This window comes from Eublepharis macularius, chromosome 6, assembly GCF_028583425.1.
Source record: "Eublepharis macularius isolate TG4126 chromosome 6, MPM_Emac_v1.0, whole genome shotgun sequence".
In the NCBI taxonomy this organism is placed as follows: Eukaryota; Metazoa; Chordata; class Lepidosauria; order Squamata; family Eublepharidae; genus Eublepharis; species Eublepharis macularius.
In genome coordinates, this window is record NC_072795.1 from 104,711,595 (window position 1) to 104,724,126 (window position 12,532).

Below are 12,532 nucleotides of genomic sequence, written 5' to 3' on the forward strand. Positions count from 1 at the left end.
AAAATGAGAGCTCTCTCCAGCTGGCATAGAGAGCTGCCTATCAGGGTTTTGAGGGCTAAGATCGGGCAATGAAAGATCTACAGACGTTCCTGCCCTCTGTTGCGTAGGGAATCAATAGATTGGCGCCAGCCTGTGTGGCATTATGAATCAATCACGAAACACACGAAATGGCCCAAAAGATCATAGATTTCATGAAACTTTGGCCCCCCACAAAATGCATTTCTTGAAGCTTAAGAGGGCCAGTTTCATCACAATATTTGTTTCATATTTCGATTCTTGCCCATGTCTATTTAAGATATGTGATATCCAATGCCACACATCTTGATCTTTGGAGTGTATAGCAAACCTCTCTGTTTCTACTTCATTTTATTTATATTAATAGAATCTAAAATATAGACATAGCCCTCAACTGATAAAATGTTCCTTTCCCATACAGGTGCATGCTCTTCACATACCTATGGTGCTTCCCTCAGAATGGGCAACACAATAGATTTGTTTCTGTCCACTTTTCTGCAGAATAAAGTCTGTTAAGGCTGAAAGATCATAGATGCCCATTTCATGAAAACTGAAAACAAAAGACATACACCAATGAGTAAGAAGTACATTCCTGATCTTTCCTCAGGCACTTTGTCTCCAGAAAATACCAAGTAATTATATTAACATAGAAAATATGATTAAGTAGCCTTCAAATTCCTACAATTTGTTCACATGAAGTTTTCCCTTTGGACCATCTGGTTCTGGCTGCAAGAAAACAGATTAAGGAGACAATCAAATGATCACATGTTGATTAGTTTCTACACAGCAGAACCAAATTGCAAATCTTACCCTGGACTTTAAAAACATTAGGCTGCAAGTGACAATGAGTTGGATACTCACTCCAAAAAAAAAAGAGTCCTTGCACATTTAAAAACACACAAAAAACCAGGACATCAGGGACAAGACTGATCTGAATATTTCTCATTGGCATGCTGCTTTTATAGGCCCAGGAAATATTTCTATGAGAAAAACACTCTAACACAGGACTCTGCTCCCTTTCCTTATCAGATCCCTGAGTTCATACATCCCAGAAATAGTTTTATCTCTAGGTTTTGCTGACTGAATATAATGGCATATTGTCCATTAAATTAAATGTAGTTGGATTTGTACTGTAGGATGCTTGCAGGGAAAAGTTTCTGTATTGGAAGAAGAGATGGTCAAGGTAGCCTTACAGTGGCTAGTCTCCTTTCTCCACGGTCGGTGACAGAGGGTGGTGCTGAGGGAGCAGTTATCGTCATGCCATCCACTGGTGTGGTGTTCCCCAGGGAGACAATACTCTCCCTGATATTATTTAACACCTATATGAGCCCCCTAGCCCAGCTGGTGCAGAGTTTCGGGTTGGGATGTCATCAATATGCAGATGACACCCAACTTTATTTGTTGTTAGACGGCCAGCCAGATACTTCCCCAGATGATCTGGCCAAGGCTTTGGAGGCCATGACTAGATGGATAAAGCAGAGCAGACTGAAGTTGAATCCAATGAAGATGGAGGTCCCGTACCTGGGTCGGGGGCTGTCAGATGTAGGTATCCAGCTCCCATCTCTCGATGGAGCATCGCTTATGCCTACTTCGACGGTGATGAGCCTGGGTGGTGGTCCTGGATGCCTCCTTATCAATGGAGGCCCAGATTATGGTGGTTGCCACATTGGCATTCTACTAACTCCATCAGGTCAGGCAGCTTGCCCCCTACCTTTCGCCCTGCTAGCTAGTGACAGTTATCCAGATTGGACTATTATAACTTGCGCTACACTGGGCTGCCTCTGGGCCTGCTCCAGAGACTACAGCCAGTCCAGAAAGCAGTGGCACAACTTTTAACCAAGACTTTATCTTGTAAAGTGTATATTGTGCAAAAGTGCAAAGTGCAAAAACTTACATCCAGTCAATAAATTAATAATAAATAAATACATGCAATGACTATCAACTGTCCCAAGTCTGTCTGTCCAATTTCCACAAATTAATTCAACTCTAATGAGTCGTCCAGCAACCAGATATATCCAGCAATTGGGTATCACTGCACACGGTTGCTTAAAGATATACTTACACGCTCGGAATTTAAAGACACTGACCCAACTGGATCCATGCCCTTGGGTCACTTTCCATGCGGAGCATGCAACATTTGTTGCATGATGGTTAAATTGGACACCTTAATGAATGATAACAAGAGATCTTCAAAAAGCTTTTCCACCTGTAAGACCCCAAATGTGGTCTATGTGTTCAAGTGCAGCTGCCATATGTTTTATGTGGGTAGTACCACGCACCCTTTGAAGGTGCGAGTACAGGAGCATATTTCCCGCATTAAAAACCAAGTACAGGAAGCTCTGTTAGTATCCCACTATTGGACGAAACATAAAGATATAAAGGAATTTAAGATCTCGGTGCTAGACGTGGTTGCTGACGCTTCCGTCTCCGACTGCTCCAAGAAATTGTTGCAGTTGGAGATGAAATGGATTTTTGAATTGAAATCTCTGGCCCCGCAATGTCTGAACAACGAAATGGACCTTTCCTGCTTTATTGGGTAGAGTGATTTAGTGTATGTTCTCCGCTATATTTTATCTAGGGCCACATAACATTAGGTTTTATGAATAGGTTACAGGGTATGTTCCCTTTTAGAAATGGCGAGTTTAAGAAGCACGTGACTTTTCGGCTTTACATATAGAGGATTTTGTTTAGCACGTCATGGTCTGTTAATTTTACTGCCCATTGGAGTGTTGTGGGAGTAGGAGCGCTGGTGACTGGTGACTAGTGAGTAAGTAAATTATTGTTAACATCGACTTTTACTTTGTAAACCTGTAAAAGTTACTTATATATATTTTTATACTGTAATTATTGTATCAAATGTTTTATTCCAGTCCATTATAAGCTGCCCAGGAAGAAGTAGATCACGAAACAGGAACTGAAAATTGCAAGCTAAAGCCCGTTGGCAAACATGCCCCTTGGCACCTTTATTTCCATCTTGGACTGTTGATCACCCACCAGAATATGCACCTTCTAGTACTCCACTTTCTTCCTCATTGGACGACTCATTAGAGTTGAATTAATTTGTGGAAATTGGACAGACAGACTTGGGACAGTTGATAGTCATTGCATGTATTTATTTATTATTAATTTATTGACTGGATGTAAGTTTTTGCACTTTGCACTTTTGCACAATATACACTTTACAAGATAAGTATTGAATATTGTGATATACTGTAGTTTCCAGTTTGGTATCAGTTGGTGTGGTCTACAGTACCGGAGGAACTCCCCTTGTTCGCACCAGTTGCCAGGCCAGGCCCGACTACCCTAGTGCAAACCTGTCAGACTTTTAAAAGAAAAAATCTTCTGTTTACTGTTTCCACATCCAATGGGGATAAACTAGGGAGGGGGGATGTGTGGTCCCTGCTCCGGTCTGTTCATCAATCCTCCTACAGATAAGATTCCAATCTAATAAGCTGGGGTGGGAAGAGCAGACCAAGACTTGATCAGAAAATATAACCAAATAGGATTTCTTGGTCATCCCCTTTTAAGTCAGACAATTCTATTAAGTTTGCTTTTGTCTACTCTGACTGGCAGCAGCTCCCCAGGATCTGTTGAGAATTGCTGGCAATCAAGGAAGAATATGCCTCGGACAAACAAAATACAATGGTTCCTTGAATTCTATATCCCAAATAAACTTACCTAAAATCCCAAAATTCTTCTTGGTCAATTGTAAGGTATTGGTGTCTTCTAGACCATGAACTGCCTCTGTGATTTCCAATCCACACATCATATCCTGCATCAGCCAAGATGAAGCCCAAGCTATTGTTGGGCAGGTTTGCTACCCAGGTACTGCCCTCTTTAATCAGGGCATGAATCAGCAATACAGCAGCCTTCGATCCTGAAAAATAAAATTAATATTTCTGCAATATAGGATGTAAAATATAAAATTCTACACCATAGACCATGGTGCAGTAGTTAGAAGGCTGGGTTTAGATGTGAAGAAACTCAAGACAAGATATACATTCCAACCCCCAACAAAAAGAGAGATAAGGTAATTGACCCCTAACACCTCATTTTCTTACTTTATTGTCAGGAAAAACTATTTCAGAAGGATAATTTGGAATGGATAAACTCTTTGTGTATGCTTAATCGTTTTCCCACCTGCCCCTCCCCCCCCCCCCACAAACAGGTTTAATAGTGGCATAAAAGAGGCATGTTCAGCAGGTGGAGCTTTTCTTGCTCCAGGTCACCAAAGCGTGAATGTCAGAGCCTAGTAGGTATGAGAAACTGAAGCAAGGATAAAGAGAAAGAAGAGAACTGAGTCATGCTGAACAAAAAACATGACTCCAAATGAATCAGAAATAGTTGAGAAAAGTAGATATCGTTTGGGCCATGGGTTTTAACGAATGCATCTTAAGGTTAAAATATCACATCCTGTATTGCTCTCTTTGCTGCAATACACTGGTGTGCATGTGCTTCCATAATGTTTTTTTTTAATGAACTATGTAGGACATTTAAACAAGGGTCAATAAACTAGAAATGTTATTCAGCCACAATGAGATTTCATTCAATATTGTGGGGATCCTCCTTCTTCAACTCAATCCACCTGGAGGCTCCCCCAGGCCTCAGAATGCATGAAGGAGGGGGGTCACATCACTCTGTTCCTTTTTAGCCCTGGGTAGTGTTGTAGACCCACATCCAGCTTCCTCCCTTTCATAAACCTCTGCTCCCTCCTCCCTAACCCCATCTGCCAATCCAAGCTTTCCTCCCAAGGCAGGGAGAGTTCCTTTTTGCTGGCTGGCTACCTGGGTTTGGGTTTTTTTTGTATTTTTAAATCTTTTACAAATAACAATAAATCTTATTCAAACTTACACAAATGAAAATTATAATAGTAGGACTTAATATAACATTGCACTTCATTTTGCAAAGAATGTGTTCATTAAAGACAGTTCTACTATAACAAGTATAGGAAAACATCAGCTTTTAAAAACCATATATTTTACCTTAATCTTTAAGGTTGATCATGTTATATTTCAAACTTAATAATTGTTTGATAGGGCAATTTTGTTAAAAGTAACTCATTTTTGGAGAAAAATTCTAAAAAAAGGGGCTTCGTTTCACAAATAAATCAGATACAAAAGACAGGTGCTTTCTGTTATTCTTTTCCATAATCAATAGGTCCTGAATTTTTGTATACCATAGGTTGAGAGATGGGGGTAACTGTGACTTCCATCTCGAGGCTATTGCAGTTTTGGCCACAACTAATAAAGTTGTAATCAAGACACGTCTGATTTGTGGTATAGATTGATTTTCCCAGTAATCCAAAAAGATTAGTTCTGATTTAAGAGGTAAGAGTATGATGTGATAAGATAAATTTGATATAAGACTTTTCCCCAAAATTCTATTATATACTTGCATTTCCACCAACAATGAGAGAACATGCCTATCATGCCACAATTTTTCCAACATAATGGTGATCTCTTTGAGAAGATAGTTGCTAGTTTTTTTGGTATAAGGTACCAATGATGGATTATCTTATACGTTTGGAGTCTGGTACTTATGACTGGAGAATTAATTAGTTTTGATCGCCATATTTGGTTCCAATCTTCCTCTGATATTGCTATTTCACATTCATTTTGCCATTTTGTTTGTATTGTTAAATCCTGTGATTTCTTAGTTTGTATATTATAAATTTTAGAAATACGGCCCTTTCAAATAAATTCAGATGGGTCAAGAAGTTGTCTTAAAGCTGTTTCGGGTTTCATTATTTCCTTTATTTTTAAGTTATTTTAAAAGTATTTAAGTTGAAAGTAGAGGAACTAAGGGATGTTTAGGGAAAATTTAGTTTCTAATTCAGTTTTCTCTAATAAGCCATCTTTAGTAGCTAGATCTACTGGCTGGCTACCTGTGACAGCAGCCCCAGCCCCTGTGAGAATGTTGCTGGCTGGTAGAGGGTTCCTGCCAGCCTCATCCCAGCTTCCACAAGCCCACCCTTGCCCAGGGTCAGAGTCTGGGGCTGCAGCCCCTTCCAGGAGTGTTTCATCCAGCTCAGTGGAAGGGAGGAGCCTCAGAAATGAGAAGGTGGGTTGTTGCAGCCCACTGGTCCCGCTCTGTCTCCTGCACCTGGTCCTCCCGCACTCCTCATGGGAGCAACCTCATCCTCCTTCCTTGGTTCTCCTTCACCCATCTTTTTAAAATACCCCTGGAGGCAGGTTAAGACTGAGCTCATCCTCCCTGCCCTCCCCTTGGATGGTGGTCACCTGTCTGTCAGGCCTTGGGCTCACTAAGACCCCTAATTCTCTTTCCAGCCTTTCCAGCCTAATTTCTTTCCAGCCTCTTTCCAGTCTCTCCAGCCTAATTTCTCTTGCCACCCTTTACAGGGCTTGGAACGAGGGTTGCCAGTCTCCTGGTTAGGATGGGGATCCCCTGTTCCCAGACTGTGCCCCCCACTGCTGCTCACCTGGCTAGTGGGGGGGGGAAGGCCTGCACGGCAGGTACACTCCCCACAGGTGTGATGATGTCACTTCCATAAGTAAAGTCATCATGCCTGGCAGTGGGCATGCTCCTGCCCTTCACAGAAGCCAAAATTGGCCCTGGTGAATGTTAGCAGTCAGACCCTCTCTCCACGCTGACAGGGCAGTTTATGAATGGAATATTATAAACCACTTTCTCATATGCCGTAAGCCCACTACCTGGCCCAGAGCAGATGCCAGCTGGGCAGGAGGACTAAAAAGTTACCAGAACATGAGTCAGAGGTGGGTGACTGACTGTCTGCCCCTCCACACCTATGAGAGAAGTGGAGATAATGAGGCTTCCTGAGAAAACTCCCTGCCTAATCTCATTGATGCCATCCTTTACTTCCCCTCACCCATTTAGCCTAATCAAAGTTATTCAGCACACCTGATAGCCCTCCCGTCTGATACTTACCAGGTCATCAAGCAATATTTTCACCTATAATCCATCCCAGATAGTCACTTCAAACCTTTCCCAACTTATTGTTCTACCTCCGAACAAACCATCAAGTTATTGTTTTGAGAGGAAGTTTCCCATTTTGCCCCAGGGCAAAATTATTGGGCTCCCCAGCCATGTACCATGTGTTTGTGTTCTGGATCTATACACCCACCCTCAAGCTTGCTTTAGACTCTTCTCTATGAAACACTAGTCGTTTTTGCTGCTGCCTCTGAGAACCCCTCCTATCTTCAAGACTGGTAACTATCACCCTCCCTAACTGCTTGCTCCCACTTTCCTCTCTGATTTTCCGAGTTAGCCTTGTATGTGTGCTGTGTATTATTTTCTGTACATTTGCCCTTTTTATTTTCTCTTTTATAAAAAAGTCTTTCCTGTTGAACATCTGCCTGAGTCATTTGAATAATCCCCATAGACATAGGTGGAGAATCCCAGTCACCCCTCTTGCTCTCTCCTTAATGCTAATTCCCCCAACTAATTAAGGAGACCTCCTATTTGGTTAACATGAAAAGCAGAAGCATGCCCACCATCGAGTGCAATGGCAGCACTCCCAGAAGTGACATCATCATGTCACGTTGGGAGAGTGCGTGCTTTGCGTGTGCACAAGGAAACTCTGAAGGTGAGAGCCAGGGTCCCTCTCCTGCTAGGAGGGTAAGGGGACCAAGCAATCCTACTTGGGACAGACCTTCCATTGGCCTCCTGCCTCCTGGTCATCCTCCCTCCTTGTTGGGTCCTTTCCAGGTGTTTCTTTCCCTGCTGCCACCAGGCCCCATCCTAGGTCTATCAGCCCCCACTGATGCTGCAGCCATCTTTTATGTGCAGAGCCTGGCTGTGGTGTTCCTGTTGCTGACCCAGCAAAAGTTAAATTCTGAACCTGTATCATACACTTGCAAGACTCAAAAACCTACACAGCTAAGTTACTAAGCCTAAGGAAAATTTCATCTTGTGAGTTTCTAAAAGCACCTGGGTAGAAATTTGCTTTTAAATCTGCAGGGACTCACAAAATTCCATTTGTTCAATGATCATTGATTCAAAGATCATTGATTCAATGATCATTGATTCTGACCTCAAATCCTCAGGTATGACTGATGTAGGCATTGGCTCTGTGCTTTTTCCTTCCCACATTTTGTTTGCACTCCTAAAGAATCACTGTTCATTTAAAACACAGCATCATATTATTTGTTTGGAAATAACAACAGTTCAATTGTGCATTTCAATTTTTCCCTTTACCTCCTGGAATTCTGTTTAGGCTCAGGTAATACCCATCAAGTGTTAGCACTTCATATTCTTCAGAAGGATATCCCCAGTACTGAATTTTCTCACTCTGAAAGGATATCAAGACAAACATGAGGCCAACATTTTTCATCAAATGTAGAAAACAGATGTAGGAAGCTGAGGAGTTTCTCCAAATGCTAAGTTCACAGTGTAAAGAAATCATAGTCCACCAGGCTACATCCAATCTCTTCTAAAAATATAGATTGCAATTAATATTTATATTTGTGTATCTTTCCATTTATATATTTGGGAACTATTACTGGGTTCTCCAAAGCTGTCTAGCAAAAGCAGTCAACATCAAAACTGAAATTATCTAGGACCACTCTACATCTATCCCTTCACGTGCTGGAGAATACGTGTGCCAGAAATATACACCCGTCATGGTACCTATAACAAATAGTTCATTTTGAGCTGTGTTTCTCATGAAGAACATAAAGTTTTAAATAAAGTTTTCTTTCCTTTAAAGGATCCCTGTCTGGAACTGTCCATCTGCTTAATGCTGAATATGAGCTTATGGGCCCCAGCCCTATTCTACAGTCTGATCAGCCCTGACGAAGAAGGCAGGGGGCCATAGGTGTAATTTTGTACTTGATACATATTTAGTCTAAAAACCAAAGAATATTCAGAAATCAAGAACATCTCTGGAGAGGCAGCATATAAGTTCCCAAAGTAAATAAACAAATAAAATACTCTTATAGGAGAAATTGAGCATACACAAGATTGCACATTCAGCAAGGGCTTAGCATGGTGAAGGAATAGTGCCATTCTGCAATAAACCAAGTATATGAATGAAGTGCAGTTCACATGAAGCAGGTTTTTGCACAGAACTCGTGCAGAGAGTCCATCACTTGATCCATGGCAGGGTGAAGGGACTCAAGTAGAGATGTAAAATATCCACACCTCCAGTTTTTTTTCTTTTGTGAAAAAAAAGAAATTTTGTTCAGTTCAATTTGTTGCAATCCTCAATCAGTCAAGGTGCTACAGGCAAGTCAACAATGCATAAAAATAATACATAAAGGAATACTACATACATACTATAAGTGATTCATGGTAGTGTTATTAATAGTGGTGAAATTAGATGTTGCAATTCCCTGCAAATTTCTTCCCTGGTGCTTTTAGAAAATCACGAGATGAAATTTTCCTTAGGCTTAGTAACTTAGCTGTGTAGTTTTCCTCTCTGATTTTCCTAGTTAGTCTTGTATGTGTGCTGTGTGTGATTTTCTGTACATTTGCCCTTTTTATTTTCTCTTTTATAAAAAAAATCTTTCCTGTTGAACATCTGCCTGAGTCGTTTGAAAGTTCTCTAAGAGAATAATCCCCATGGACATAGGTGGAGAATCCCAGTCACCGCTCTCGCTGTCTCCTTGTTGCAATAGAAAAGAGCAAGAGTCCAGTAGCACCTATAAGACTAACAGCTCAGCTGTGACTCATGAAAGCTCATATCCTACCACAAATTTTGTTAGTCTTATAGGTGCTACTGGACTCTTGCTCTTTTCTACTGCAACAAGGAAATGGTCTGGTAACAGTCTACAGTCTACCACAAATTTTGTTAGTCTTATAGGTGCTTCTGGACTCTTGTTCTTTTATACTACTACAGACAGACTAACACGGCTACCCATCTTAATATGTTTCCTTGCCGAACATGCCAAGGCACAAAATATTGCCACCTCAATATTGGTTTCATCCAAATAATTTTAGGCAAAATTGAAACATTACTTTCCTATCAAAACTAAACCTATTTTGCTGCTTTAACATAACTTGCATCATTTATAACTTAGCATATACAATCAACTGGCACATTTATAGAATAGAAACGTTTAATTACCTTAGGTGTTTACAAACAAAGTAACAAACACAATGCCAAAGCGAGAGAACCCTGCAAATGGTTGCACCACTACTATCTCAGTGCACTTCACTCATTTAAAAAAAAACATTCATATGAGTTTTTTCAGTACTCCCTCAAATTTCCCATTTTTTTCATTGGAAAAAAGGAATGGTATACATTTTAACAGAGTAAAACCTTGTCATAAAAATCAGTGCACTCATTCCAATGTTTGAGAAAGGGGAATGTCGAGCACACGGATGGGTTCTGGAATGGCGCTGAAACGCTTCCCCACCCCCCTTTAGAACCAGCGCTACTAACTCAGGAGCAGATGGAACAAATCCGCCCAGAATATCGGGATCTAAAACAAGTGTTTGAGGAGGAAGAAGCCAATGAGCTCCCCACCACCACCACCAATTTTCCAACTGGGGAAGAGACCTCAAAAATGGGGGGGGTCACTCCCCTCCATTTAGACAGGTTTCACATATCTAGGCTCAAGCTCTTTTTCCATAATGCTTTCAGTTGTGTAGCCATGTTGGTCTGCAGTAGAAGAACCAGATTCAAGTCCTGTTGCACCTTAAAGACCAACAAGGTTTCCAGGGAGCTCCCATTGATTTTCAAATGCTTTATACCCTGGAAATTTTGTAGTTCTTTAAGGTGCCACTGGATTCAAATCTTGCTCACAGCACTACTCTGAAAGTATGAACCAAGGCTAAGTGGTCAATGCTGCTATCAGCCTCCTTTGTCCAAGCACATAATGCTTACAATATTCATAAATTGTTCAGGATTCAATTCTGTTTTGCTTTTAGCTTCTTCTAGACTCACAGCTTCTTGGACAGCCATTACAATGAGAAGAAGCCACATCCTGGAATACCTGCAAAATAATAGAATATTTTAGATATTGAAGGAGATTTACTTTATCTTTGAGATTTCTGTGCGGGTCCCAAAGGGCAATGAGTTCTTTTCAAATTCACATGCAGTGAAAGTACTTGAATAAAGCAGAGAATGAAGAAAAGAGGCTTCTCTACCCCAACTCATTAGTGGTTTGTGTTGCAGCTGGGGAGGGGAGGGGAGGCAAGGCGGAGGGCTGGTTCTTTGATAGCATGGTGACTACCATTGTGAGGGGCTGAGCAGGGAGGCCTCCTAGGCTCCAGTGCTCCATCAAATGTTCTATCAGGGCATATGGATGAAGTGAGGAGGTAGAACATGGCTGCTGGGCTCACAGTCTTTCCTGGGTCTCAGAGCTATTCCATGTGAGATTGACGGCTCACATGGTAGCAGCACAGTTGAAGAAGGATTTGGATGTGGGCAGGGTGGTGGGTTCCTTCAAGTTGCTGCCCTTGCCTAATCTTCTGATCTTGCCCCTGGGAGTGGTGCCCAAGAAGGCTCTGGTTGAGTATCAGCTTATCCATCACCTGTCTTACCTGAAAGGTTCCTTACGCTTCCATCAACCATGTGGTTAGCTTGTTGCAGTCTTGCAAGCTGTGGGTGATTATGGCCAGGTGTGGGATCCAATCTACTTTCCAACTCCTGCCAGTTCATCTCACAGACCACTGCCTGTTGGGGTTCAAGCTGGTGACTGATAATATGTGGACAAGACCATGCCTTCACCATGCACCGTGGCCTGCACAGCCTTCAAGACCTTTAGAACTTGCTTGGCATGGGCAGCGAAGGAGTGATGCAACTCCCTTCACACCACATCACACACTGTCTGGTCCTTTTGTTCACTGGACCAGTGGGTGATATAGCATGCAAGGTTCAGCTTATAGCCTTTGTGGGGCTCACCAAGGAATTGGGCATGCTGCTGGCGCAGGAGAATACCAAAGGCCCCCCAGCCTCTGGGTATTCTCTTGGATTTTGTCATGGGTGTTTCTTGCCTTCCTACTGACTAGTTGACTACCATCAGAGCCTTTATTAGCAGAACTGTTGGGGCACCTGAATTTTGCCTGCAGAGTGGCAGCCCAGGGCAGACTTCTGTGCTGATTTTGTTTGTGCTGGCTTTTTTACTCAGAATTCTTAACAAGAATTCTTAACAAGAATTCTCCCTCAAAACACTGGCATTAGAGTTAGGGCAACAGATTTCTTTTCCCTCACACCAGAGGGGAACCTGTCTGACTTTCCCTGTCACGTGCTTACTCACGCTCTCCAAAAAATCCTATCAGCAACCCTCTCATCCTGAAAGTGAATTCTGACTGGCCAATCAGAGGCAAGGGAGAAGCCCGCCAATCAAACTCTCACTCCAGGCCATTGCCAGCTCCTTCCCCTCCAATTCTCCAAGTATTGCACTTAGGAAACTTTGTTTTTACAGTGCTTTCTGTCACAACTGTGTTTGGTGCTCAGCAGGTAGGCTGGGGGGTATACCATCCAATTGCAGGTGGGTAATTTAATACCATGGATCTATGTCTTATGTTGTACCAGTGTTCTAATGGCTGTAATCAATAAATATGTGGCCAATTTTCTCCCAAAGCATATGTA

At 42.0% G+C, this 12,532-nt stretch overlaps 1 protein-coding gene across 1 annotated transcript in view; it reads right to left on the bottom strand.

Moving 5' to 3' along the window:
* Positions 1-10,921, bottom strand: part of LOC129332714 (lipase member M-like) — a 29,305-nt gene extending 18,384 nt beyond the window's left edge. The window contains exons 1-5 of the mRNA XM_054983940.1: positions 10,823-10,921; positions 8,191-8,284; positions 7,646-7,663; positions 3,694-3,892; positions 456-565 (exon numbers count right to left, since the gene is read on the bottom strand). Of these exons, the coding sequence (XP_054839915.1) occupies positions 456-565; positions 3,694-3,892; positions 7,646-7,663; positions 8,191-8,284; positions 10,823-10,921 (520 nt within the window). The remainder of the gene's footprint in view (positions 1-455; positions 566-3,693; positions 3,893-7,645; positions 7,664-8,190; positions 8,285-10,822) is intronic.
* Positions 10,922-12,532: the final 1,611 nt, after the last annotated feature.